General features: G+C 54.0%; 11 protein-coding genes across 11 annotated transcripts; 7 read left to right on the top strand and 4 right to left on the bottom strand.

The window, feature by feature from the left end:
• Nucleotides 1-279: 279 nt before the first annotated feature.
• On the top strand, nucleotides 280-997 carry PG997_004812 (uncharacterized protein; the record flags this gene model as incomplete). Its single annotated transcript, XM_066809127.1, has 2 exons — nucleotides 280-729; nucleotides 824-997. The coding sequence occupies 2 exons, from the start codon at nucleotides 280-282 to the stop codon at nucleotides 995-997; spliced, it is 624 nt and encodes a 207-aa protein (XP_066672745.1).
• A 375-nt stretch (nucleotides 998-1,372) lies between these two features.
• On the bottom strand, nucleotides 1,373-5,159 carry PG997_004811 (uncharacterized protein; the record flags this gene model as incomplete). The annotated part of the gene is made up of 2 exons (XM_066809126.1): nucleotides 1,373-4,537; nucleotides 4,599-5,159. 2 exons carry the CDS (start codon nucleotides 5,157-5,159, stop codon nucleotides 1,373-1,375), a joined length of 3,726 nt encoding a protein of 1,241 aa, XP_066672744.1.
• Nucleotides 5,160-5,990: 831 nt separating this feature from the next.
• Nucleotides 5,991-7,161, top strand: PG997_004810 (uncharacterized protein; the record flags this gene model as incomplete). Its single annotated transcript, XM_066809125.1, has 3 exons — nucleotides 5,991-6,587; nucleotides 6,651-6,965; nucleotides 7,033-7,161. The coding sequence occupies 3 exons, from the start codon at nucleotides 5,991-5,993 to the stop codon at nucleotides 7,159-7,161; spliced, it is 1,041 nt and encodes a 346-aa protein (XP_066672743.1).
• Nucleotides 7,162-7,596: 435 nt separating this feature from the next.
• Nucleotides 7,597-9,026, bottom strand: PG997_004809 (uncharacterized protein; the record flags this gene model as incomplete). The annotated part of the gene is made up of 2 exons (XM_066809124.1): nucleotides 7,597-8,285; nucleotides 8,378-9,026. The coding sequence occupies 2 exons, from the start codon at nucleotides 9,024-9,026 to the stop codon at nucleotides 7,597-7,599; spliced, it is 1,338 nt and encodes a 445-aa protein (XP_066672742.1).
• Nucleotides 9,027-10,995: 1,969 nt separating this feature from the next.
• On the top strand, nucleotides 10,996-13,950 carry PG997_004808 (uncharacterized protein; the record flags this gene model as incomplete). Its single annotated transcript, XM_066809123.1, has 1 exon — nucleotides 10,996-13,950. One exon carries the CDS (start codon nucleotides 10,996-10,998, stop codon nucleotides 13,948-13,950), a length of 2,955 nt encoding a protein of 984 aa, XP_066672741.1.
• A 1,186-nt stretch (nucleotides 13,951-15,136) lies between these two features.
• Nucleotides 15,137-15,376, top strand: PG997_004807 (uncharacterized protein; the record flags this gene model as incomplete). The annotated part of the gene is made up of 1 exon (XM_066809122.1): nucleotides 15,137-15,376. One exon carries the CDS (start codon nucleotides 15,137-15,139, stop codon nucleotides 15,374-15,376), a length of 240 nt encoding a protein of 79 aa, XP_066672740.1.
• A 2,163-nt stretch (nucleotides 15,377-17,539) lies between these two features.
• On the top strand, nucleotides 17,540-17,890 carry PG997_004806 (uncharacterized protein; the record flags this gene model as incomplete). The annotated part of the gene is made up of 1 exon (XM_066809121.1): nucleotides 17,540-17,890. One exon carries the CDS (start codon nucleotides 17,540-17,542, stop codon nucleotides 17,888-17,890), a length of 351 nt encoding a protein of 116 aa, XP_066672739.1.
• A 1,092-nt stretch (nucleotides 17,891-18,982) lies between these two features.
• PG997_004805 (uncharacterized protein) lies at nucleotides 18,983-21,382 on the bottom strand (the record flags this gene model as incomplete). Its single annotated transcript, XM_066809120.1, has 1 exon — nucleotides 18,983-21,382. The coding sequence occupies one exon, from the start codon at nucleotides 21,380-21,382 to the stop codon at nucleotides 18,983-18,985; it is 2,400 nt and encodes a 799-aa protein (XP_066672738.1).
• A 791-nt stretch (nucleotides 21,383-22,173) lies between these two features.
• PG997_004804 (uncharacterized protein) lies at nucleotides 22,174-23,342 on the top strand (the record flags this gene model as incomplete). Its single annotated transcript, XM_066809119.1, has 4 exons — nucleotides 22,174-22,203; nucleotides 22,325-22,374; nucleotides 22,666-23,054; nucleotides 23,113-23,342. The coding sequence occupies 4 exons, from the start codon at nucleotides 22,174-22,176 to the stop codon at nucleotides 23,340-23,342; spliced, it is 699 nt and encodes a 232-aa protein (XP_066672737.1).
• Nucleotides 23,343-24,029: 687 nt separating this feature from the next.
• PG997_004803 (ATP11 protein) lies at nucleotides 24,030-25,022 on the top strand (the record flags this gene model as incomplete). The annotated part of the gene is made up of 1 exon (XM_066809118.1): nucleotides 24,030-25,022. The coding sequence occupies one exon, from the start codon at nucleotides 24,030-24,032 to the stop codon at nucleotides 25,020-25,022; it is 993 nt and encodes a 330-aa protein (XP_066672736.1).
• Nucleotides 25,023-25,332: 310 nt separating this feature from the next.
• PG997_004802 (uncharacterized protein) lies at nucleotides 25,333-27,274 on the bottom strand (the record flags this gene model as incomplete). Its single annotated transcript, XM_066809117.1, has 5 exons — nucleotides 25,333-25,664; nucleotides 25,738-25,912; nucleotides 25,974-26,393; nucleotides 26,453-27,090; nucleotides 27,175-27,274. The coding sequence occupies 5 exons, from the start codon at nucleotides 27,272-27,274 to the stop codon at nucleotides 25,333-25,335; spliced, it is 1,665 nt and encodes a 554-aa protein (XP_066672735.1).
• Between the last annotated feature and the right edge of the window lie 386 nt (nucleotides 27,275-27,660).

Below are 27,660 nucleotides of genomic sequence, written 5' to 3'. Positions count from 1 at the left end.
CTCCCCCGCAATTCCGCTCAGGGGGGGTCCTGTCGCATCGACGACACGGCTTACGAGTTTAGAGCCCACTTCCTAATTATAACCTCACCTCTTCATCTCATTTGTTCCTCCTGCCCCAATAGAAAAACCACCCTCCCCTAATCATTCTCTCTCTCCGCCAGCGGATTCTCGGCCTGGGATATTGCATCGCCATCCCGACAACACAACAAACACAACTTGCTTGGCTTTGCAATCTACCTACCTACTTACCTAATTGCTTCCAACCACGAAATTCGTCCGATGCAACGGGGGTGTGAAGTGATCGTAGTCCCAACATCCTGCCCGGAACCCGCAAAGGCCTACCTCCGTCATCATTCCGCTCATCCTCCTCCTCCTCACCAAAACCTGCCACTAGTGGACTTCTTCGCCTACCTCATCGTCCTCGCCCTCTACATCTACGCTCTGCGTTGGCTTGCCAGATACGCCAGCCGCCACGCCACAGTCGCGTATCGCCATCTGCAGGAAGCCATGGGCAACATCTGCGGCAAGTCGTCGTCGGACCCGGACGCCTTCTCGACGCCGGGCCGGATCGTCGGCACCACCCCGGCGCAACCGCAGCGCGCGTCGCTGCCCCCGCGGGTTGTAGGCGGGCCGCCGCGGAAGCTGGGTGGCGGGAATGAACCGGAAGCAGCAGCGCCGTCCTCCTCGGCTGCTGTCGAGGCGAGAAAACGGGCTGCCGAGGCTGCCGAGGTAGGTTGTTTTCTCCTTATTCTTCAATTTGTATCATTATTCCCCGTTGCATCCGTTCAATACCGCTACGGGTTTTTGTTGGTACTGACTCGAGGTGGTAACAAAGGCGAGAGCAAAGGCGGCTTCTGCCAAAAACTCAGGCAAGCTCGGCCAGCAGTTGGCGGCCCAGAAGAAGCAGTCGAGGCAGGAGACGCTCGACGAGATAAGTCAGGAGGAGCGCCGAGCGCGAGACGCCGAGCAGGCAGCGCAGGCTCGGGCTCACAACTAGCCACGTGAGACACGTCTTATGGATTCATGCAGACACCGGTGGTATCTAATTTGCCTACGAACGACTTCCACAGCCATTTATCTATATCTCTTGGAGAGTTATCTTTTTCTTCACAAATAGAGTAATTTTGCCTTGGCGAGGGGACGTAAATCACCAAACAGTAGTATATTTTGCACATGCAACGAATCGACATGATGATACCCGTTATCCCAACTGTGATTGCATTTGCCTCGTATGTAGTTCCGAGGCAGTGGCGGCTATTTTAAACTATACATAACCTGCCCAGACGCCGGCCGAGTTGCTCGAAGCAACTCGCTCCAAGACAAAAAACAAGCGAACCCCGTATAAATTATGACTTCTCCTGCCATCTCGATATTAAACAACATTATACCTACCGCTGGCGGGCGCCCTGCTTTCTGCGTCGGCAGCAGCCACTGTGCCCTCCTTCAACAATCGAGTGAGCTCGTTCATGGCGCTAGCCACCACAAGCTCCGTATCACCTTCTACCAAAATATAAAGCTTGGGCTCTGCTCCGGGCGGTACTTCCTTACCCGCAGCGTAGTAGGTACCTTTGGTGGTGATAGACGTGCCCGTCGCTTCGAGGATCTTCGCAACATTCGTACGGTTGGTGACGGCCCATCGAGCTTTCTGCGGGAAGTCGTTGATTTCAAGAGTGGCATGGAACGCACCGGCATCAGGGCCCTTGTTATCGACCGGCTGGCCAGGACGGAGCTGCCCTGTCTTGTTGAGGCGCGCGTTGATTGCGTTGATCGCCGAAGACACCTTGTCCAGAGGGTTGTTTCCACCAGCCGCTGGCGCTGGAGCCTCCTCCCTCTTGTGGATCGTGTACTTCGGTTCCAGGTCAGGAAGCTTGGTTTGCGTGTCCCGAGCTGAGATGCCGGATGCTGCTGCTTGTATCGCGGAAACAGCCTTGTCAACCTTCTTGTCGTCCTTGCCCTTTCCTTCCTCTTCTTCCTCGGGCTCTTCGCCCTCTGTCCTATGGGACTTGCGTTCACGCAGCCTGGTGGCCTCGCGTTCTTGGTCAAGTCGGTCAAGACCTTTTCCTCCGAACCCGCTGTTGTCACGAGCTTTACCAGATTTCACCTTGTCTTGGAATGCTCTACGCATGTCCAGGATTTGCTCTGGAACTGGTTGGCCACTCTGGTCGAGAGCCTTCGCAATAGGCCCAGCACAGTTCTCTTGGTCTTCCGTGACGAACGTGACAGCTGTGCCTTTGTTGCCAGCACGGCCAGTACGGCCAGCACGGTGCACATAATCCTCAAGATGGTTCGGCGCATCGTAGTTGACTACCAGCTTCAACTGCTTGACGTCGAGGCCACGGGCAGCAACGGAAGTAGCAATCAGAATCGGAATAACGCCGTTCTTGAAATCCGAAATAGTCGAATCACGGTCGACCTGATCTTTGCCGCCGTGGATGGACATGCAGGGGTAGCCTTTCTGCATGAGTTCCTTCAGCAACTTGTCAGCCTTCTCTTGTCTCTCCACAAAGATGAGCGACCGCGCATCGTCATCCTTGTCGTAGAGCTCTCCGAGCAGCTCGAGCAATCTAATGAACTTGTTTTCCTCATTTCGAACCTCGACAATCTGGGTGATCTCAGGCGCGACTGTGCTCTTGCCACCGACGTTGATCTCAATGGGATCTTTAAGAATTTTCTTGGCCAAGGAGTCCATTATACGAGGCATAGTAGCAGAGAATAGAATGTTCTGGCGGTCGGGCCTCACGCTTTGCAAAATCTTCATGACTTGAGGTTCGAAGCCCATGTCAAACATACGATCAGCTTCGTCAAGAACAACATAGGTGACTCGCTTCAGGTTCGTCACACGCCCCTGATTAGCAGCGAGTAGGTCAATCATGCGCCCAGGCGTGCAAACCACAATCTCGGCGCCGCGCTTCAACTCAGCGATGTGATCCTTGATCGGAGCACCACCATAGGCACAAACGGCCCGCAGGCCCATGGATTTTAAGAAGGGTTTACAGTCACGGTGGATCTGGGTCGCCAATTCTCTGGTTGGAGTCATGATCAACCCGATAGGACCATCATTCTCCTTAAGAGGCGCCTGGTCCTTAATGTGTCGAAACATGGGCAGAAGGAAAGCCAGTGTTTTTCCAGATCCGGTCTTGGCCATACCAATCACGTCACGACCAGACATGATGGCAGGGAACGCCTGCATCTGAATCGGAGTTGGCTTATCAAATCCTAGTTCGTGGACAATGTCAAGAGTCTTCCGAGACAGCGCACATTGAGACCATTTCTGGACTGGCTTCGGAACGTCTTTTCCAGATACCTTGATGCCATCGAGCTCCAAGCGCAAATCGACAAGCTCGGCTTCGGTCATTTCTGAGAGCTCAGACGGCTCAACCCAGAAATTCTTGCGGATGGGGTCCAGGTTCAACTTAGTGTAGTCGATCGTGGGGATGTCCTTCTTCTTACGAGCTTTTGCAACAGTAGCAAGGAACGCATCGGGTGCATCGTCCTTCCTGTCAAAGTCATACTCATCGTCGCTGAAGTATGCTTCGGGCTCTTGTTCCGGCTTCTTGCTCTTGGACTTGCTCTGGAAAGGTTTACTGACATCAGCCTTGGTATCTAGGTCATTCATGAAGGCGTCGAGGGGGTCTTCCTCGTCTTCATCAACGTCCATAGTATCAGCTGCAGGCGCTGCGGGCGCTGCAGCCTCGGCAGTACCATTCGATTTAGCCCCTAAGTCGTTAGAAGCCTCGGGTGGTGGCTGGTCAACCTCCATGGAATCGTGTTGCTGGGCGCTTTCCTGAGCTATTCGCTCATCACGCCTCTCCTGAGCAGCACGGGCGGCGGCAGCTTCAGCTTCCTCATCGCCGGCGAAATCATCGACGTCTTCTTCATCCTCTTCGTCTTGGACTTCATAAGGCGTATCGTCAACATCAGGCAAGGGAAGGGAAGGTAGCTTAGCAAGCTTTCTTTCAGAGGTTTCCTCTTCGTCCAGGTCCAATTTCCGTTTCTGCAGCGCCTTTTCAGTCTCGGCATTCTGCTTCTGGAAGCCAAAGCGACTAGTTTTGGCACTTGGAAGAGCAGAGGCTGCCACGGCAATTGCATCAGTAAGGTTTCTACTAGGTGAGTGGGCCATAGACTTACCCTTAGGAGCCTGGGTTTGAGGAATAGTTGCGGCCTGGGGCGGGTTCACGATGGCGCCGAGCTTCGGGGCAGCACTAGGAGAATGTGCTTTCGGCGCAGCCTTTTTAGCGATGGCTTTCGGGTCGAACTTCCCGGCATAAGGCGCCGCCGGGGACAGGATAGCTTCATCAACAGGAGAGGCAACCGCCGCAGTCGGAGAGGCCACTGTAGAGGAAGCGCTTAGTGGTGTCCCGTTGGCCTTCTCATCCATTTGAGCGAGAAGCTTTCTGGTACCGCCAGGGGTTGCTTCCTTCTGCTTCGCCTCTTCCTGCTTCTTCTTCCATGCTGCAAGTTTGGCTAGGCGTTCGGCTTTCTTCTCGGCGTCGGTCTGGGCAGCAGCTGGTGCTGGTTTCGATTTGGAATCTGCAACCTGCTCACTTGTGTAAATATCCCAAGAAATTTGATAAAGAACGGGCATGGTTGATACGTACCTCAGAAGGCTTGGCCTTGTTAGCATCCACGGGAGCGGATCCCCGCTCGCGACTGTCGCCGCGCCTGCTGCGTGGATGAGAGTCAGCAGTACCTTCGCGTCGCGATCTAGCTCCATTTCTTGAGTCGTCTCGCCTGGTACGGTTGTCCCTCTCTGCGTCTCGGTCGCGGCTCCTGCGTCGGCGGACGTCGGGTGGGGAGCGGTTCCTGTCGCCAAAACGGTCACGCGACCGTCGACGGTCTCTGTCGCCGCCTCGGTAACGATCATTGTCTCTTCGGTCTAGGTCGCGGCGGCGGTAGTCGTTGTCTCTGTCCCGATCACGGTGACGGCGTTGCTGGAGGTCATAATCAGAATTGTGGGAGTGGCCGGATGGGCGACGACGCCTTACATCTGGGGGGCTTCGGGTGCGACTGCGGCGGCGGCCATGGTCTCTACGATCCCAGTCCCGGTCCCTATCCCTTGGGCGGTCGCGATCCCGACGGTCGTCATCTCTGCGAGGTCTTCTCGACGACTGCTGGCTTCCTGCAGGGCTTGGTGAGCGTGTGTCTCTGAGCCGAGCCATGAGAGCGTGGTAGTGGTGGCTCGGTAGACACTACAGTGGTGAGAACTACCAGAGAAGTCTTGGTGCGACAAACGTTCCCTAACGTTAGGATCAAAAGCGGACGGTATGTGCGTCACCTAGTGATTTCTTCCGAGGCCACACGTAGCACTGCTGAGTGTAGGGCGGTCGACAAATTGACAGGAGATCAGATCGTTTTTGCTTAATGGATCGAGGCTGATGAGTGGTAATAGTCGTAGTGGCGGCTCTACCATGTGAAGCAGCGCGCTGGCTGGAGACTCGCTTTTCTCTGTGACGGAGGGTGAATGGTCTGTGCTTCCATCAATTGATGGCTCTCGCTGTTGCCTTTTTGGTGGAAACTGGCGTTACGCCCCGCTGGAAGGAACTTGGCAGCCGGATAGAAGTACATGTACGTACCGACTGAAAGTACCTAAGGTACCTACCAATTAAGTCGGCCACCTGCAGGCATTAATTGATTAACCGTAATTGATTCGAGCTCTCAATGCAGAGTCGGCTGTTGAGTAGCGCAGAAGGAATGGAATCTAAAACAAGGGGGCTGGGTGGGTCGTTTTTTTCCCAGCTGGGCTTGCTTGCTGGGCATGCCGGGAGCTTTCCCAGTGGAAGGCGGGAGGGAGAGGGAGCTCTCTGTAGTAGGACTGGAGAGCAAACACCAAACGCCAAAAACAATTGAGATACCCAGCTCCACACCGATTGGCCCGCATCGAGCCTTTCTCGCCCTACACTTATCTCGGTCGCAAAGTCCACCGAACATCGACAAATTGTCCCAAAATTCACCAATCGATCAATCACCCATCCCAGGACACACCAATTGCAATGCCATCGTTCATCGGGCGCATTGCCGCCCTCCGCCTGGCCGCCAGCGCCGCCGCTACGTCATCCTCGCGAGTCGTCGTCGCCAAACAGCTTGGTGGTCGCGTGTCATGTCCGCCGCAGTCTAGCCTGCCCTTGCTGCGCGCCGGCTTCGTCAGGGCCTACGCCACCCCGGCCCGTCCTAAGAAGACCGACGCCGGCAGCAGCACCCAGTCCGCAGGCCGACCTCGCAAGACCGCCGCCGCCGCCGCCGCTCCCAAGGCGGCCGCGAAGAAGGCCGCTACCACCACCACCAAGAAGGCAGCGGCTGCTAAGAAGGCCACGAAGCCGAAGAAGAAGGCCGCCAGTCCTCCCAAGCCGAAGAAGAAGGAGTTGACGGAAGTGCAGAAGGCAAAGAAGGAAAAGGCCAAGGTCCGGGAGGAGAAGGCCGAGTTGAAGCAGAAGGCCCTCTTCACTGAGCCCAAGAACCTGCCCAACAACCCATGGATGCTCTATGTTACTCGTAAATCCACGGGCGTTACGAATTTCAAGGAGAACATTGGCGACAGAATGGCCACCTTGTCCGAGGAATTCAAGGCACTGTCGCATGCAGACAAAGAGGTAATATGAATCGTACGTGTGTATTTGTGTAGCTGGGCTGGCTAACGCTCCCATCCGTTTTAGGAACTGCAACGCACCGCCGAGGAAAACAAGCTTCAGAACGCGGCAGCCTACAAGGCTTGGGTAGAGAGCCACACACCCGAGCAGATTGCTGAGGCCCAGAATGCGCGAAACACCCTCCGCAGGAAGTTCGACTACCCCAAGGCCAATGGCACGCACAAGATCCGAGACGATCGCCAGCCCAAGCCTCCTCGGACCGCCTGGGTCTACTTCTTCCGTGCCAGGCACGGATCGGGCGATTTCAACAGCCTGAGCCCAACCGAAACCCTGAAGGAGGTTGCTCAGGAGTGGAAGAACCTGTCTACTGTTGACCGCCAGGTATGTAGTGGCTAGACACCATCCATCCACCTTTATTCGCCATGTAGCTAACCCATCGTTGCAACAGCCATTCGACGACCTTGCTGCAGCTGACCTCACCCGCTACAAAAAAGAAGTCGAGAGCACCCTTCACCGCGAGATTGCGCCCCGAGATAGAGAAACATTGCTTTGTTTCTTTCGGTGGACTCACTGCTGAGGTTTGAGCTTGGAGTTGACTTTGATGGTTTCTTGATCTGATAATTGGAGCCTACGTTGTATTTCTACTGCCAGGCTCACTTTTAGACGGCAACAGCCTGGTATCAAGGTCGGGGGCCAGCCCCTTCGTGGCTGGTGTTTTGTTGCACTTGTACGAACATACCATGATTCCCTTGTAGTTAGGCACAAAAAATACAAATGAGAAACCGTCAATTAGCACCCGTCGAACCCTACGCCAAACTCGGTTCGTATTATCTGGGGGAAAGGACTGCAATTCTATATAATCGTCTTCCCATAGGCCTTGAGCCTAATCCAGTCTGTCATGCTTGTCCCACGCGCCTATAATGCAAAAGTTCATATGCTGAATACAAGTAGCCCCATGCCCAACCGTTACGCCATTCTTAGTTTTATGCAGATTCGTCCCTCGAGGACCCTCTCAAGTTCGTTTGCCCATCACGATGACAGGCTTGCTGTCGCCGTCAATCCAAGTCGCGCCCGTGTACAATATTTTGCGCCGGCTTGCCAAGTACAGCACCAAGAAGATGTGGGCAACGACATGGCCCCAACAATAGACCTTGAGTGTGTTGAAGCCGGCGTCGCGCCGACACCAGATACCCCATCCCGCGACGCCACCGCCGACGTAATTGGCCAGAAACACCCAGGTCTCGGAACGAAGCTCCGACGTCCAGTCCGAGCAGTCGAGGCTCCAATAACCACGCTCAAACGGCCGAAGGTCTCGACTCTGCCGCTCCGGGCGGAAGCGCTTGGGTATCTGCAGTGCTGCCCCCAGTTTGCCCAGCCCGTCGGTAATGAGATCGTCGGGCTCCAGATTAGCATTGTCGGTTGGAGGCTCAGGGGCGTAGAGCTCTAGACTGTCCAAGGTGTAGCCATTTTGGGTGGTAAAGGTGATAGGCCGGCCTTGGTCAGACGAATGCGGTATTCTCTGTCCGATGTCACTCGAAGTTCGGAGCATCCCCTGAGGACTGTCAGTGGTTTGGGTTTGCCGCTGCCGTTGTCGCTTGCTTGGTGGTGGTTCCGAGTCGGCTCTCGCAGCCCCTGTTTTGTCTAGTTCCGGGATAACCGAGTCTGGATCCATATCAACGCTTGATAGAACCAGTGCCGTCCCTTTTGTATTCTCTGAACAGGCCTCTGAGGAGGTAGCATTAGGCTAGGCTGAACGTCATTCCCAAGCTCTATGGATGGAGCTGGCAGGACACCATTCCCTGGAGTGCAAGGTATCGTTGGCACATAGCGGTTCCCACCATGTTGAACAGACAACCAAGGTTCTGAGGGAGATTTGGTGATGTCAGGGTTTACTCCGTATTCATGTGTGTCCCTGCCCTGTGAATCCAGTTGCGGAGTTGACGCCTCAGATGCACTGGGGAATTGCTGAAGGTAGTACTCCAAGACCCTGGTGGGCGAGTTGAACAACGTGGTCGCATTGACATCAGGATATGAGTCCTGGACAACACTCGGTGGTGTTTGCCATGACAGCTGTGAGAGAGCCGACCGATCGGGTGTTTGCGGCGTGCCGCCCTGAGCCCCTATTCTATGCACATGTAGTAATGCATTTGGTGAGTTCGCATTATCGATCACACTGTCGAAAGATGCCTGGGGTGATCTCAGTGACGGGAAGAACTCTTGAGTCGAAACGGCCTGGCTTGTCTGGAAAATGCTTGCCCCATCTTGGACACGTGCTACCGAATCGCGTCTATCCGTAGATTCCGGCAATTCGCCGGCACTGGAAGAAGGGCATGCTTGGAATGCCAGATAGGCCGAGGTAAGAGCCCGGTATCGAGCATCGTCTGAGTTTCGGCTGGGTGCATTGATATGGACCAGGATCTCAACATCCTCAGGTTGCGCCATCTAATAATAAGTGCTGGCCCCTTCCATAGTCTGTCAGCTGTCAATGGAGCAACAGGCCGAGCAACAGGGAAAACCCAAAAATAAAAAAAACCAAAGACCAAAGAACCACCAAACAAGATCCACCGAGCTTGGGGAATGCTCAAAGCAAGCTCCCCAGAAAGGTTATCGCAGGAATCGAAGAAATCGCACACTTCTTGTCACATCATGGCCCTGAGCTGTCATCGAAGGTCAGGAATGTCTAGGATGTGATGATTTCAGGCAGATGGAACCTTGTCGCGACAAGCTCGATTGGGGAATAATTGATTGTAGTTGCGACCAACTGGTTGCAAGCCACACCCCATGTGATTTTGGCTTAGATCGGATTCCCAGGATTGTGGCGTACATGACGCTAAATCCAAGTCCGCCCTCTTTTCCGGCACCGACATTACATGACTTGCATGCAGGACGTGGGTGTCGTCTTGCCGAACAATTGAACCAACAAACACAAGGCCACTGCCATTATGTTACCTCCTCGTGCCTCGTGCCTCGGGGAAATATGCACATGTGTGTTGGTTTCTCGACCGTCGTGCTGACATGCAATGCAACTCACCTCGTTTATTATTTCTGAGCCTAGGTGGGAATGTGCCTTGGATACAACCCAGAGCTTAGAAAAATGTTGGTGGGGTAGCATCCAACAGGATTACGGTACATGTGCTTTTGGTGAGATGAAAGTACGAGACAGGCAGAAGTGATCATGATGGCACACACGACAGGCGCAGGAGTTTTTTGCATGATGACTTGCTTACTTTACCCTTGGTTTCCGTATCAGGAAGCATCTGAGATAGATTGCGAGTACTGCGCACAGAGTTGAGTTGAGATAGAGTTGAATCTTCCATCCATCATTTCCAGAGAAACGGTCGAGCCATTTCAACGGGATCGGGATCGGTAAAGTTGCCGGCCTATGTACCATGCTGTTAGAAGGACGGCATGATCTGAGCGAAGGCCTTGCCGTTTTGTTTGTTTGTTCCCTGCATTGATCGATTTCCTGGGGTGGCATGGACGATGACCAGCAGAATTGCAGAATGGGCTCTGGAATGGGGGCCGGATACCCAATTGCGAAATGGAACAGGTGCGGCTAAGCGCCGACATGCCTTCCCGGCCTCAACCATTGGCCCGAAAATCTGCAGCGGCTTTCCAGCGATCCAATAGTCGGCCTTGGTCTGCTCGTTTCGCGCGCGCCAGCCTGTTCTATTGGCCCGTCTCTGCATGTGTTCTAAAATTAAACCGCTGAGGTGCTGCCCAGTGTGCTATCCTCATTGGAGGTAGCACCGCTGCTGCAACCACCTCTTCACGCTTCTTCTCTGGGGACTGACGTCGACCGGCGCGACCACAATGCCACTTTGGGCCTGCAACCCACATCTGGCAGCCCAGATGGGCTTGCAGACGCATATGTCTGGCCGAACTTCCATTCGAGATGGAGGGTGATGCAAGACGCACTGGGCCCGGCACGTCCTCTGTCAAGTACTGGCCGTGAATCATCGTGGACGGGAAGCGCCCGCAGACCGCCTGGTGGCAGACAGATTCATTCATGGCGCGACCTAACCGCTCGTCTCGACAGCGCATTTGCATTTGCATTTTCATAAAAGTAACGCTTTCCAAGGGCCGAGTAGGCCTCATCTTCTTTTCGTCCTCTTCTCTTCTCGCAAGCTTCCAAAAAGAGGTTGCCGCATTTCATTGACCGTCGCTTCGTTGACCGAGGCTTTCCTGTCGTTTAATCGATTTCTTTGCCTTGCTGATCATTTTCACTTTCAACGACGCCGGCCGTCCTCTGCGTTACATCGGGTTACCGATATAAACGGCTTTTCTTAGTATCTTACCTGCATATCGGTTCTATATTAAAAATGCCCGACTCATTTCTCTTACCGTCTACCACTTACCGACCCCCTCCCCTTCGCAGGGCCGAAGGCCGGGGAGGCCGCTTAATACTATAATGGAGGAAGAGCCCGCGCTGCCCCGAGCCTCCCAGCCTGTGCGAGATGACCACAAGCTCCAAGCACAGTCGTCCAGTGAAAAGATAGTTCAGTGGCTATCACCAACGCCAAGGAGTGAGCACTTTCCTACTCCTCGAGGATTCCATTTCTTATCGGCTCCAATACTGCCATCATCGCCCTCGACAAACTCGGTGGACGAGAGCAACTCTCCCTCCTCCTCCACGAACCCCTGGAACCGGAGGAGCACGTCGACGGATGTCACCGAGTTTGACGACATCTACAACGTTTCGGACGACGAAGGCATTCAGAGGATGCCGTCCAGGAGGTCTTCAATGAAGCGCCGCAGCAGCGTCCGCAATAGTTCGACGAGGCGAGCTGCCCCCACGCCGGCATCCCAAAGGGTCCTGCCCAAGTTGACAATACCGGCTTCACAAGAGCAAAATGCCGAACCTTATTCGGGTAGGCCAGAATTCAAGAAGCTTTTGACCCCTGTGCCACCGACGCCGCCCGCAAAGGTGGAGATGTCACCGGCTGTCATCTCTTTCCTACAATCGCATCAGTCTCGCGATGTCCCTGCAGGCTCGGCGCCACCATCCCTAGATGGAAGCTTAAGTTCTGAGCAGATGGCTGCCATGTCCGCACCCCCAACTCCCATCATTGGCGCCGATGAAGCTTCAAGCACGGACTGGTCGGGAGTTCAATTACAGCCTGGTGCCCTTGCAACTCTACGTGCTTTGTCCGGAGGCTCCGATGTAGCGGAGGAGGAATACCAACATGAGCAAGTCATCGAAATCCCGGAGGAGCCCGCACGGGAGATGGAGCAGCAGACACCACGTCTGTTCTCCTCCCTGCAGCGGCGCCCTTCTCTGAGGCTCTCCACCGGGCAACAGCAATCATTAAATAACCTGGCCACACTCGAGATCCCGTCGCCTGGCGGTTTCTTCTCAGGTCTGACCCCCGCAGCAGAACAGCATGGCACATGCCATCCACGACCCCCTGATGACATCGCGCCACCGACCTCGACCACCGCTGAACAGTTTTACCGATGCCCGTGGAATGACCAGCCTGCACCAGCAATGCCTGCGATGCCGCAGTTCTTCTCTCGCGCCCTGCCGCCACCGCCACCGCGCCCTCAACGCTTCTCGGACAGCCAAGCGCCATCTGTGCCAGTTGAACAAGTTGTCGAGGTGCGAGCTACTTTGTCCGATGGCATCCCAACGGCAAGACCTGTAATCCTTGAGCATGTTGTTGAAGCGAGAGCCAATACCTCTGATGGGCTCCTTACCGCCCGCCGTGTTCCTGGGCGCAGCAACCCCTCGGCCTCCTCGGCTACGGCACCGGAGCCAACATCTCCTCACGAAGGCGATGCGACAGAAATCGTCACCGTCTATGACCCGGAGTACGCCAGGAAGCAGCGAGAGGAGGCACTTTCCAACTTGGACAGGACTGAGCTGTGGCTCATGGCTCAGAAGGCCTATATGAAGGGGGTTCAGTTGGAAGAAAAGAGCGAAACCAGAGACGCAGCAGAGCCTGCAACCGAACAACTTCAGGTGACAACGCCCTTGAAGGCCAAGTTCCCCGAGCCTGAGTCTTCTCCCGAGGCCACCCACAAGAAGAAGGCTGTCCGATTCTCGGAGATCGTGTCCAAGGCCGACATCCCAAAGTCTTTGCCTTCCAAGATTGCTCGTCAAGAGTCCGCTTACTACCGTGCTTTCCAAGGAATCATCATCCGCAGCCGTAAGCAAGACTCCTTCGTACACCGCCTGCCGCGGTACGAGTACTTGCAGGCTCAGCGCCTCTCGTTGCGTGAGGAGCATCGCAACCAGCTATTGAGCAAGTATCAACTGTCGGTTTTACCTCAGTCGGCCAAGAAGCGCATGAGCGCCAACGTTGCACGCGGTGATGACATCATTGAAGATGATCTTGAGAGACTCAAGCGTGAGAAGGAGGCGGAGGCCCTCAGCCAGATGGCTGCCGCTAATTGGCACGTCAACGCCTTCAAGGCCCTCAACGGTGGGCGCCTTTTCTGTGCGCCGCTCTCGAAGCGCCTGGCCCGCCTCTCCCGCATGGCTGGCCCCGCAGAGCGTGCCAGAATCCTAGATCTTGGCGGACAAGCGACTTGCGACTGGGCATGGCACTGCGCCTTCATGTATCCCAGCGCCAAGGTCTACACAACCACCACCAAGGCCATCCGCCAGCTCTCCAACTCCAACATCCGGGGCCCGCCCAACCACCGCCAGGTTGCTGTACAGCGCCTGGCCAAGCTTCCCTTCCCCGATAACTATTTTGACCTCATCTCAGCCCGTGAACTGCATTCAATCCTCAAGTTTGTTGGCGAGAACGGCGAGGATGAGTGGGAGACCTGCCTTCAGGAGGTCATGCGCGTGCTCAAGCCCGGCGGCTACCTCGAGTTCTCCGTGCTCGACTCGGACATTGTCAATGCTGGCCCGCACGGCCTGGCCAAGTCGGTCGAGTTCGGCTTCGCCTTGAAGACGCTGGGCTACGACCCCAACCCGACCAAGCTGTTCCTCAGCCGCCTGCAGCGTGCGGGCTACAAGGACATCCGCCGCGCGTGGATGTGCCTCCCGATGGGCCAGAAGGAGCCCGTCGACCACAGCATCGTCCGCGACAGCTTCGGCTGCGAGATCAAGCTGCAGCTCGAGGCCCAGGTCCAGGGCAGCACCGAGAACATCGCGTCCTTGACCGGCCTCGCCGGCAGCTGGGCCTGGGAGCGCTGGCTCCTGCGCTGCGAGATGGAGAAGGTGGTCTGCGAGGGCCGCCTGCTCGAGACGGCCGAGATCCGCGAGGCGGGCCAGTGCCTCGACGGCGTCCACGCCGTCATTGAGGAGGGCCGCCAGCGTGGCGCTGCTTGGAGGATCCTTAACGGCTACGCGATGAAGCCCAAGGCCGAGAAGAAGCCTGTCCACATTGCTCTTGTCCCCCAGCGAAGATAAGATTAGCAAGAGCACTGCACCCCGTGTTTGATGTGGAATAGGTTGATCAAGGCCAACCCTTTTTCTTTCTTTTGTTCATGGATTATGATTTGTTGATGGAGACATGATGGTTACGGCCGCACGCAGGGTATATAGGAGTCAGAGCTACCTGGGTTGCTCTAACAGGCCGGCAGGTGTCGAGGCAGTCTTGTATTGGGAATGGATGGAAATAGCGGGAGTGGCGGCGCATTGGCGGTGATGTCAAGTTTTACAGCTGTTGATAGCTTGGATTATACATATCATCTGATCGTATATAGATAGAAGTGTATACAATGCTGTTGTAAGGTGCCTCTCGATCGGTTGTTCTTTGCATGTAAACATGTAACATGCCTTACTGTGATGCCAACTTCTCTTGTCTTGGGGTAGAAGACGGTATCTTGTTTGGTCGATATACCCAGCCATCCACCTCCCTGGACTGTACATCAAGGCTACAGAGTTCATACCATATGCCATGATGCTCTTAGACTTCAGACTGATTGAAGGATGCTGCAATAGCACCCTGGTCTGGAAAGCGGACACTTAGAGACAGCAGCAGTTTGGAAACTTATATCATACAAATGCAGCTACGGAGGTCGTCGCTGTTCTGCCGGAGTGGTGGAACGATCGTTGCAGGGATTGGTTCCTCCAGTGGTCTATTAGCAAAGACCCTGTAGCTCCAAGTCACAATTTTTTATTGACCTTGATACAGGGTAAGTCTACAGGGTAAGCCCACACGATAAAATCATATAGCAAGCCTCTATCTTGCTAATATCTTTTTAATTTTATTATTAGTGGGAAAAAAAGCCTTCTTTAAAAAAATTAATTATATTGAATAATTTCAAGGGCTTGCATTCACTCAGTAATTGTTTTTTAATGCTTTATGCAATGAAAACAGAGAAGAGAGTGAAATGAAAAAGGAAAACAAAACTATAACACTACATCTGTTGTGTGCATTAAAGGGATCTAGTGCCATGTTTATAGAAGAAAGACCTTGTATTACTCGTAATTGTGCAGACCATGGATATCTAGATAGTATATAGGACCATAGAGGGCCTCCAAACATGACTTTAAATGTACCAACCATCGGTTATCTGATTAGACTTGCAGCATCTGATTCACCCTACTTTTCTACTTGAAGCTTAAGCCCAAAAAAATACCACCAAACACCATGGAAACGAAAGCAGTCTCTGGCGGTGAGCCACCGTTACGGCTGGACGAGATCCAGCAGCTGGATGATAGGCAGAGGAAGGAGGAGCTGAAGCAGCGCCAGCTCGACCGTCAAAGAAAGCGTGACGAGAAGTACAGGGCATCTGAGCTTGCAGTATCAGGAGGCGATTCCTCTGATGAGATGGCCTTCGCTGCCGAAACGGTCGAGGATGACGAGACCACGCGGCAGACCAGTCAGTAATCTAGCCGGGTTGATGGCAAGGCAGCCCAGGTATCGGTCTGGAAACTTGCTAGCAGGCGATAAGAGTATATGTAGGAACGAGAAGAGGTCACAGGAGGTAAGTACTACCAACTATTAACGACATAGCTGGGTGGGAAGAAACAGGGGAATGGAAATAGTGAACGGGGCACGGTGTCACCTGGTAAAGTACGTAGCATCAAGGTAAGATGCGTAGTAGGCCAGTCCCAATACACAATAAAATGCACCATGAGAGCTAGCCTTAGTACGGAGAGATTGCGATGAATAATTTGGTCCATGTAAGCTGGAACGAGATAATTAGGACTGCTAGGATGGCTGTCTTGACGATGAATATTTTATATTGGGTACAATGTAATGGTCCGAGGATCAACGGGGGATGGCGGGCGTCTATGCAAGGGAGTAGGACGATGGAAGGAAATCCAAGGAAAGGGGGGACTGACTGATAGACATGAATCATAGGGGAACAAAGAAACAAGAACTCCAGCGATAACGAGACACTCAACTTAACCATTGGCCATCAACTTAAGTCTGCCATCATGAATCCAGCCAGAACTAGCGGCGGCGAGCCTCCCATCTCACCGGATCGTAGCGTTAAGCGAGCCAACTTGCAGATAATAGAGAAACAGAAGCGCCACCGATCACGCCGCATACGGAAACGCGACAAGACGACTGGGATTTTTAAGCTATCGAGATTCTAAGAGACGCCCCATGGTGACTTGAGTTCGCCATTGGAAGCGCTCCGACGATGAAACTACCGAGTAGAGTGGCGACTGACCTGAGCAGCAATGATTCGAAACAGCCCAAACAGGATACGGTGGTGTCTGAGATACAGCAGTGGAAGTGGGCAACGATGAGAGCCCCGAGGCTCTGGCCACCAATTGTAGACGACGCTGAAAGCCAGAGATACGAATTCGGTACGTAATCCAGGACGGACAAAACATATGTGGATTCGCCCGAAGCATCGCAGTGATTATCGACGTATTGTACGTAGCAATAGTTGGTAAAGCTAGCTTAGACGCCGCATAATATACTCCTGTCTCGCATGGTATTCTAATAAAGGTCGCGTTGAGGATGTGGCAGTTCGCTGTGAGTGCGACACCACATGTCCCTCCAGGAGTCTGCGACAGAACTGTTATGGTATGTTATTGATCATCAGCATAGCACCATGGGATTCAGCTGGCATCTGAGATCCCAAGGGGGCATGGTGAGGTTCCTGGTCTTTATCTCGAGGTTTAGTAGCCTTTAGGCATAGGACAGCGACTCCAATGATGATATCCGAAATCAAAGCCCGTGACCATTTCCGTCCAGTATCGGCATTCAGTATTCAAACAAGTTATCGTAAAATGAGCCAGGTTCATTCGCATCTGAAGTTGGCAAAGATTTGGCTTCCAAGGCAAGAAGGCTTAGCCAAGTCGCGATGACCGCCGGCCCTCCTTTCTGCATTTGCCACTAAAAAGGGGCTGCCTCTCGCTCTGTACACGCCGTCCTGCCATGCTCAATATCTGAGATACTTTGAGCACGTCACTCAATCTCGAGATGTGTTTATTTTGGCGAGGCGGCTGATGTTGTAGATCTACGCCCGTATTGTGTGGACTCTGTGGTATAACCGTCAGCGGAATTGATGCACACGGTCAGGCTCCTCACTCGGAAACAGCCCCCTTTTTACCCCTTGTCCGAATACAGGGATACCTAGCAACACTCGAGGATGCCTTCAATACAGTATTACGGTGATTGTTCTCTGACAATCGGCTCACGTAGATACAGGTACCTCTGTACTTGAATAGGTATCCTGATCTCGAGCTTCACTGGCGGTCGATTGTTGAGATCAGAAGCCGGACTGTCAATACCGATTGTTCTCAGAACAATCGACCAACGCAGCGTATAAGTATAGCACTTCCCGTATCTCTGCCTCGATGCGCTTTTCTCCCTCTCCTTCATCGCCACGCGGCAGTTGTCACTCATACGCAAACACCCTCTCCCCTTCCGATCAGATCAGCATTGTCAACCAGAGTAATACTTCTTCGACTTGGTGTTCGGCCTCCAGCTACCTCTCTGCTCTCTAAGTACCGAAGGTATACAACTAAGTGCCTACACCCTGACACTAACATCGCCCGACCGCCCAATACTTCCATCTGCACCACCATCATGGCACGCTCCCGCAAGGTCTCATCGCCCCTGGGCGCCGCCACCCCTGCCCTGCGATATCCGCTTGACAGCCTCCCGCCCGTAAAGCTCGACCGACTCACCAAATGGGAACATATGCAGATCCGTAAGATCCGCAAGCAGCGCCGGGCTCATCGCCGCCGCGGCTTAGACCGTAAGCTTGCCCACATCAACTTCACCACCGACAACATCATGCAAGACAGCGAGGACGATGATTCGATATCCGAAGACGAGGGTGAAGAAGAGCACACGCCGTACGACTCCAGTGACGAGTGTGGTGGCTTCTATCCTCATTGCTGCTGCTATGCTTTCATCGGAGATCTCGACGACTAGGCGCGAACGGAGTTTTGTGTGCCTGTGATCAGCGTAACAAACATATCAGGTTGAGCCCCTTTGCTCTTCTGTTCCTGAGACATCGGGCGATGATAACCAACCCGCCAATACTCTCTGTGTGCAAATCTGAAAATGATGTGCTGAGAAGACTCCAATTCTACAACCCGTCTCCAATGCATGCTACAAGGGGCACAAGTTAAACCAAAACCCTGTCCTATCCTTCAGGACCAAGACAGGCATACTACCATTACTTCGTAGCAGTCACCCACATCTCTACCATGCTTGCGTTTTGGGAGAGACGGGGCCATCGACAACCTTCTAGCTTTGAGACGTAGAGTCACACCGCGGAGAGAGCACATCGATCGGGATGGTCAACATAACCTGACCCACGGCACACCACGGCCTCGTTCCCATTCTCTCTACTCTGGCACACCTTTACACACCACCTGTACAGTAAGACTTGTTTCCTTCACCAGCGACTGATTTCTACCTACCACAGCGACTCTTTTCATTTTATTCTAGCGACACGGCATATATGCCCTGTATCACATACAGTCTTTCAGGGTCTCATGGGGCCCGTAACAGCGAACTTCTTTTGGTCGACAAATGGAACGTCAACATAGCGGCCGAGTCAGGGGCAACGCAGGGACTACATGCCCGTGCCGAACGAAGCGAAATGAGAAGAATGAAGAATGCTTTCCGGGAGAGCATACGACCCCCAGCATTTTCTCATGGCCAGATGAGAGAGTGGGTCGATTTTCACCCCTGACAGTTATCTTTCTTGATAGGACAATAAACCATGGATGAACCCAACCCCACATTGTCTGTATTGCAGGCAGTGCTGCATTTCCATTGAGTAGTGTGCTATTTACAATTTGCTGAGTAGCGTAAGTCGTAAAACATGTACATGATGTGAGTTGCCTACTCCATAATCCCTCTTAACTATCCGCTCTTTACAGATGCCAGTATAGACAACTCCGATCCCATAGTTTACATGTCATAACCCCTTGTATGTTACATTTTGAACCCGTTAACGCCAGTTTCCCATATTGCAGAGTACAATTTTATACAGTAACCCCAACGATTGGCAGTCTACTCGGAGGTCTCAGCAGTCTCCTCTGCATAGACCTCCAGCCCGCTGTTGTCTTCTTTGATGCGAACCGTAGCAGTCTCTCCCCGCTTGAGCTGTCCCCGGATGATCTTGTCTGCTAGGCCATTGCCAATCTCTGTAGTAATGAGGCGGTTGAGTGGACGGGCACCGAATTTGGGATCGTAGCCCCTCTCAGCAAGCCAATCTCGAACCTTGCCGTCAACATTGAGTGTGATACGGCGATCGTCAAGGCGGCCTTGAAGCTCTTTCAGACGGATATCGACGATATCCCTGAGTGCCTCCAGTGCAAGTCGCTTGAAAACGATGAAAGAGTCGATTCGATTAAGGAACTCGGGGGGATAAGTGGCACCGACAACGTCCAGAACAGCTTTGCGCACATCGGGGTCGACTTCACCAGTGGGTGTCTCCTTGTAGGGGAAATCAGGATTGGCACCAACCAAGATGTCTGCACCAAGATTCGAGGTAAGAACAATGATGGTATTCCTGAAATCAACCTTATGACCTTGCGCATCGGTTAGGTATCCCTCATCAAGCACCTGCAAAAGCAGGGCCGAGATATCCCGGTGTGCCTTTTCGAATTCGTCGAACAAGAGGACGGCGTATGGCTTGCGTCGCACAGCTTCTGTAAGTTGTCCGGCATCATCATACCCAACATAGCCGGACGGTGCACCGATAAGTCTTGAGATGGTGTGCTTTTCCTGGAATTCGCTCATGTCGAACCGCACGACTGCTTGCTCGGTAGAGAAGAGGAAGTTGGCCAGCTTCTTGCAGAGCTCTGTCTTGCCGACACCGGTCGGGCCCAGGAAAAAGAAGGACGCAAGAGGCCGGTTGTCGCCACTGAGGCCAGCTCGTTGCATGCGCACCGCGTCCGCCACCGCCTTGAGCGCTTCGTCTTGACCACGAACGGACTCGCGCAGGGCGTCCTCCATGTGCACAAGCTTTTCGATATGGCCAGATGTGAGTTTGGTGACCGGAATGCCAGTTACTCGCGAAACCACATTGGCTATGTCATCCGCAGTCACGGAGTCGTGAATGAGCGTATCGCTACCGAGCGCGGCAGATGGCTCCTCGCCCTCTTTCGGGAGCTTCTGCTCCAAGTTGGGAATAACCCCAAACCTCAGCTCTGATGCACGGCCAAACTTTCCTTCCCGTTGAGCCTGCTCCAGTTCGATTCTTGCCTTGTCCAGATTCGCCTGGACTTGCTTGAGAGAATCGATTTCACCCCGTTCTTTCTCCCACCTCTCGGTCAGGACCCGTTCCTCATCCTGGAACTTTTTGAGGTCGGCCTCGAGTTTCTCCCGACGCTCGCGACTGGCAACATCCTTCTCTTTCCTCAGGCTCTCTAGTTCGATCTGGATGGTCATGATTTTCTGGTCAAGGCGCATGATATCCTCAGGCTTACTCTCCTGCTGGAGACGGAGAGAGGAAGCCGCTTCATCCATCAAATCAATGGCTTTGTCGGGTAAAAAGCGATCGGTAATGTATCGGTTTGAGTAAGTGGCAGCGGCCACAAGGGCGCCATCGGTGATTCGAACGCCATGATGCACTTCATATTTGTCTTTGATGCCTCGGAGAATACTGATGGTATCCTCAACAGTCGGCTCGTTTACTAGGATAGGCTGGAAGCGTCTTGCTAGTGCGACATCCTTCTCAATGAGCCGATATTCGGCCAGGGTGGTCGCGCCACAGCACTGCAGTTCGCCTCTCGACAGGGCCGGCTTGAGAAGGTTGGAGGCATCGATGGAGCCCTCGGCCTTTCCTAGGCCAAGAAGGATGTGCAGCTCATCGATGAAGAGAATGACCTCCCCGTTTGCTTGCTGGACTTCGGTCAGGACCTTTTTCAGACGCTCCTCGAAGTCGCCTCGAAATTTGGCGCCAGCAATGAGTGATCCCAAGTCCAGTGAGATGACTCTTTTGTTTTCAATGCTTTCTGGGACATCTCCCCTTGCTATGCGCAAAGCCAGGCCTTCCAAGACGGCCGTCTTGCCGGTACCCGCATTGCCAATTAACACTGGGTTGTTCTTGGTCCGGCGCGAGAGAATCTGAATAGTCCGCTGTATTTCCGAGTCCCGGCCGATCACGGGATCCAACTTGCCGTCCTTGGCTTTTGCCGTTAGGTCAATTCCGTATTGTTCCAAAGCCGGCTTTTCGGGCTCGCCGCCGAGGTTCATGCGGTGAGTGCCACCCGGTGGATGCGGTCGGCCGTTTGCATAATTCCGTATTGTCGTATGGGACAGGCTTGGCTGGGCGAAAGTTCTGGCTGTGGCTACGAGCGCAGCCCTAGAGTATATGGAAGGTTGTGAACTTAGACGGGCGATGCCCCGAGATGAAGCATCGACAACCCGCCTCGAGGAAGCGAGGACTTGCCTCCGCGCCAACATGGTTCAGAGTAGAACGTAATGCAATTGAATGGCTGTAAATTGTTTTATGGAGGGAGTGTTTTTCCAGACTTCCAGGAAATCCAAAACCAGGGGACCTTCAAAACAAAAAGAGAGGAACTACGCGACGCTCATATACATATTCCGGTATCGCCTCTGGAGCTTCGGAAGCTTTGGCGACAGCTTATTCGAGCTGCTTCCAGAATCGGGTGCCGTCATTCTTGGCACGGGCGGGAGTCTAGACTTTCTGGGTCCGGTCCTTATCTTATCGGCTGCGGTCGCCTCAAGCTCACTGCGACTGCAGTCTGCACATGTGGGAGCTTGACTTGACTTGAGTGCCCAAGAGCGAACCGCCCGCCCCAGAACCCAGAAGGAAGAAGTGAGGGGTTCGGGGCTGGCTGCATGCCCGCTAGGGTCCCAGCAGCCCAGGTCCCAAGGCTCCCAAGGCATGAGGAGGCCTAACATCAAAGGTACCTACAAAAAAAAAAAGGTGATACCTGTGGTTAGGCGGGTGGCTGGTGCACACTATTGGCTGGTGCCAGAGCAATTTGGCGGAGGCTCCACCTTGAGGGTCCAAGTGCCCATTTTCCCCTACCCAAAAGAAAAATCCTCTGAATTGACCCCGCCATAGGAAAACTTCGATCCTCTCTCTCTTTGGTCTCTTCTGCCCAACCGACTATTTGATACTTCTTCCCTCCCACGTCTCTTCTTCACCTTTTTCTGATACCCCTTCCCACGAGCTTCCTTTCCTTCCACTCGTGATTTTCTCTTCTCTACCACGAAAATAAGTCAAAATGGGTTTCCTCGACCTTCTTACTGATGCTGTACGTCGCAAGTCATCTTCTACTCATCTCCCCTCACCTTGACGGGTTGATGGGGAGCCGAGCAGTCAATCTGCCTAGCCGCAAGAGACACAAGAGAGAGAGAAACTGACTCTACCATCAGGGCCTCGCCACGCTGAACAGCTGGGTGCAGACCCGATCCTACATCGTTGGGTAAGTCATCCTTGCGTTACGAGCACGCGAAAATCCCTTTTTTGGAGCCGGCGGAACGTGGTCATCGCGAGTGCGAAAACCTCTACCCAAGCCTGGCGCATATCCCTTTGCAACCAAAAACAAAAATCCCTTTACATGATGAGAACCTTGGTCCGTGTTTCAGAGCAGCTTAAGACCCTGCGCATGGCGACAGGCACAAGCACTTTGTGCACCTCTGATTTTATTTCTTCTGCTTTTTTCCCTATAAAGCCATCCATTCGTCTTGTAGAGCGACACTAACCTGTCCCAAAGCCACACTCCCTCGCAGGCTGATGTTGCCACCTTCAAGGCCCTGTCGGCTGCTCCTGATGCCGCCAAGTACCCCAACGCTGCTCGCTGGTACAAGCACATCGCCACCTTCGAGGACGAGTTCGCCACTCTGTCCGGTGATGCCTCCAAGCCCTACACTGCCTACGGCCCCGAGGAGTCTGACCTCACCGTGAACCCCGCCAAGGCCCCCGAGAAGGCCGAGGAGGACGACGACGATGACGTCGACCTGTTCGGCAGCGACGACGAGGAAGAGGAGGACCCAGAGACCGTCCGCGTCCGTGAGGAGCGTCTCGCTGCCTACCGCGAGAAGAAGGCTGCCAAGCCTAAGGTCGCTGCCAAGTCCATCGTCACCCTGGACGTCAAGCCCTGGGGTATGTGAAAATAAAACCTCGCCCTGACGAGAAGACACGATGCTAACGATGTGTACAGACGATGAGACCGACATGGCTGCTCTGGAGGCCGCTGTGCGAGGTATCGAGAAGGACGGTCTGGTTTGGGGTGGCTCCAAGCTGGTCCCCGTCGGCTTCGGTATCAAGAAGCTTCAGATCAACATGGTCATTGAGGACGAGAAGGTCTCCACGACCGAGCTCGAGGAGGAGATCCAGGAGTTCGAGGACTACGTGCAGTCCACCGATATTGCTGCCATGCAGAAGCTGTAAGCTTTCTCTTGGGTAGCAATGGGTTGGGGCATGGTGGCATTTCACTCCTGGCATGATGAATGACTTAGAGACATAATGAAAACTTTGATGATCATGATGGGAGGTACGGAACGACGGATTGGGTCTATCTTGCACGTCCCAAAGAAGGACGCATGCGAGATATTTTAGATAGGCTCACAAAAATACACATGCCTTGATGAAGTACACACACATTCTGACTCGATCCCTATGGTGCTATGTTATTGAGACAACTGCATGCATCGTCCCGACCAACATTTGCTACAATCACAACGAAAATTTTATCGCAGCAACCATTCATTGTGAGGTCAATTAGTATAACAGTTCACTCCCACGTACAACTCGAGCCTACGTACACTACTATCGGGTTGAGGATGCAGGCGTATGCGAAGGTCCTGGGATACTGAGGGCTGTCCGCATCAGGTACAGTTTCCGCAGAGGGCGCCGCTAATTCCGTCATTTGAGGTCTTGGCTCCTCCGATAGCCTAGAAATCTGAAGAAACGGACCCTCAGTTTCCTGTAACTAACTGATTCGTAGCAACGACATTCAGTCGCCCACACGGCACCCTCTATTTGATTCTTTGCCATCTCAGCTTGGTGTCCGCCCAAGACTGAAGCCGATTCCCTTCTGTCCCATTTCCGCCTTCCGTCGCTCTCCTGCTGGCAACCATGGCCACACTCCGCACCCCGATGCTGCGCAACCTCCTCGGCCGCCAACTGCGGACGGTGCGCCCCGCCTACCAGCAGCGACGCTGGGCGCAAGTCCACGACGTGCGGTTCCAAGACGCGCGCTTCCTGGCCACGTCGCAGATCTCGCGCAGCGTAACGGAGAAGTACAGGGAGAAGCTGGACCGCAAGGCCAAAGAGGAGGGGCTGCAGGACGTCGAGCAGCTCAAGGCCGCGTACGCCGACAAGATCCACGAGGTGCGCAAGAAGGACGGCGTCTCGATACCGGGCCTCGACGCCCTGCTCGCCGACGAGGCGGCGCCCCAACAACAACCACCACCACCCAAACAACACACACAGACCGAAGCCGCCCCTCCCACGCCGCCACCTAGTCCGAAATCCTCCTCCTCCTCCAGCGGCGCCTCCATCAAAACCCTCTCCGAGATCCTCGACCTCGATAAAGCGCGCGAACTGCCCCTCAAAGAACTAACCGCCATCTGGCGCCTCCGCCACGCCGCCCAGCCGACCTCGCTCTGCGCCGTGCTGCCCTCGCCCACGTACCGCGCCTTCGAGCACGCGGCGCGGCGGTACCCCAACTTCGTCCTGCCCGTGCCGCGCGGCGCCGAGGTCGGCGCCGAGATGCACTTCCTGCAGTGGGTGTTCGACGCGCCCTCCCAGACCGCCACCGTCCTCTTCACCCAGCTCGCCGAGTACAAGGCCCGCGGCGAGTGGGCCCAGCCGCACACCTCCGTCACCCACTACTGGGACGCCGACCTCGCCCGCGACCAGGGCGCCGTCCTCATGGCCGGCCACGTCGTCGAGGGCCGCGGCGCCACCGTCGCCGACGCCCAGTGGCTCGTCATGCTCCTGCAGAAGTTCTACGGCGTCGAGGCCCTGCACGGCACCGGCGAGAAGCGGAAGCTGCTCGAGGCGTTCGCCCGCGGCGACGGCAACTTCAGCGTGGAAAAGTTGTTGGAGGAGTCCGAGAAGTTGTAATGGAGGCAACATAGCGTCGTTTGTATGTTGAGAGCGTTCAATGGTTGCAAGATTACCACCAGTCTCGCCATCTCGCAGACATGGATGTGGGTAAACCACATGTTTAAAGAGGGATGCTTTTCTTAAAGCATACACCAAAATCAGCCACTCAGCTGAGTGTATATAGATGTAGATTAAATGTTTGTGGGGGTGCAGACGATGATTCCTTTATTGGGACTATATAGCTACAATCACCCAAGAGATAGACTGTATAACAGGATAACAAAACAATTGCGCACCCTAGAGCGGGTATTCGCAACAAGTCCTCTCCTTACAGCTTGGGTCCTTCCACTCGGTCTTCTTTCTTTGCCTGCTCCTTGAGCACTCTCCTCAAAATCTTCCCACTCGGGTTCTTGGGCACTTCATCGATGAACCTGATACCACCGCGGAGCTGCTTGTGCGGCGCTACCTTACTAGCGACCCAGTCAATCAGCTCCTTGGCCTTCTCGTCAGTCCGCGGCACTCCCTCTTTCATAACAAGATAAGCACGCGGGACCTCCTCGGATCTCTCTCTGTCGAAAGCAGGAATAACGCAAGCGTCAGCGATTTCGCTGTGTCCAAGGAGGATACCTTCCAGCTCTGCCGGAGCAACCTGAAAGCCCTCTGGTAAAGAAGAACGGTGTTAGCGGTGTCCTGCCAGTGAGGTACTGGTATAGGTCGTTAGGCCTGGACTTACTGTACTTGATCAACTCCTTCAGTCGATCAGTGATGTAGAAGTTCCCCTTGGCATCAGAATGGCCAATGTCACCCGTCTTGAAGAAGCCACACTCGCTGAACGTGTCCTTGGCCAGTTCGGGTCTGTTCAGGTAGCCCTGGAAGACGTTGGGTCCCCTCACCCAAATCTCGCCGTCCTACAAAGGAATACAGTTAGATACCAACTGGCAGGAGCAGTGGCACAAATTTAGAACTTACTTCACCAACTGATAACTCCTTCCCGTCAAGATCAACTACTTTCGCCTCCATATTAGCCATCAAAGGACCAACTGAGCCCTTAAACTTGGCCCACTCCAGGACAGACTGCATATGGGTAACGGGCGCCGTTTCTGATAGACCGTAGCCTTGTTTCGTGGGAATGGTCAACCGTTCCCACACGGCATCCACCAGCTCCTTGGTCAGAGGTGCTGCTCCGGAGTTGAGCCATTTGAGGCTGGACAGGTCGTACTTGTCAACGATGGGATGCTTTGCAAAGCCCAGGATGATGGGTGGCGGGACATAAGCAAATGTGACCTGGTAGTCCTGTATCAATTTGCAGGCTTTCTCGAGTTCAAATTTTGGCAATGCAATGGCCTGATAGCCATCCCAGACGGTGGCGTGCAGGATACACGTCAGTCCCTGCAAATTGTCTTAGCTTTTGTGATAAATGTAGTGGCCGGGAATTTCGATGTACTCACGTAGACGTGGTAGAAAGGCAGAACGGCCAGCTGCTTGTCTCCTTTCCCGTCCTGGCCGCCCATGCAGTGCAACCCACTCCGCTTCTCGGCCGAAGAGAACTGAAGCACGTTGGCCACGATATTCGTGTGCGAGAGCATGACGCCCTTCGGAAGACCAGTCGTGCCAGAGCTATAGACCAGGAAAGCGAGATCCTTCTTGGGATCGACGCGAGTTTGGTAGGATAAGCTCAGCAAGCTCGTGCTTTTCAGCTGGGTGAAATGCTGGTGTTTGCCGCTGGGATCCCTATCGTGGCCTATCAGGATGATACGGTCCTCGGGTATGCCGATCTGCTGAGCGGCCTTCAGCGCCGTGGGAAGCATGGCCAGCTGTGTGGCAATGCCCTTCACTCTGGAGTCCTTCATCTGGAATGCCAGTTCCTTGACGGTGTAGGTGGGATTGGCTGTTGAGCAGACACCGCCGGCCCAGAGCGTGCCAAAGACTACCGGGGCATAGTCGATACTGTTGGGCGAAAATATGCCGAGCACGTCACCCTTCTTCCAGTTCCATTGCGACTTGAGGCCCTTGCCAAAGTTTAAGGCAGTGCTCTTGAGCTGGGTGAAGTTGTAGGCAGAGCCAGTCTCGCCATCGATGAAGAGTTCTGTAATGTTGTTGGTGGTGTTAGCTGGATTCCATGTCGAGCTCGGCTACCAGCGGGGTTATGGCCACTGCGTATTGCTATCACCTTTATCATCCTTCCATTCCTTCTCGTGCCTCTCAAACAAGAGTGTCCAGATGTCAACCTCGGGGATTGCCAAATCGGCATGACTGGATTTGAAGACCATTGTTGTTGGTATCAGGTAAGGGTGCGTCGCTGAGAGCCACCTTTTTCTTGCTCCTTGTCCCTTGATGGACCGGATATATATCTCTACTAGAGCAGTCGTCCCCGGCGGATGAGCAAGGAAGGGAGCGCAGCTTGGGGTTTGCCAGAGGGTGCGAGAAGAAGATCAAAATAAAAGGGAACCAGTTTATTCTTACACCGACAGCCCGAGGGACCTCGGGACAAATTAATACGTATTATGCACTTACGTAGGCAGGAGTGGATGAGGAAAAAAAGAGGTGAATGCTTCCTTCCCCCGGCAGTTACTGCGCTGTTGGCTGATTGGCGACTGCTTACTTACATACTTCCCAGGGCCAACTTTAGCTGCCCAAAGAGGGAAAGTTTGTCACA

This window comes from Apiospora hydei, assembly GCF_038363865.1.
Source record: "Apiospora hydei strain CBS 114990 chromosome Unknown utg000004l_segment0_segment0, whole genome shotgun sequence".
NCBI lineage: Eukaryota > Fungi > Ascomycota > Sordariomycetes > Amphisphaeriales > Apiosporaceae > Apiospora > Apiospora hydei.
This window is presented reverse-complemented; position numbering and strand designations above follow the sequence as displayed.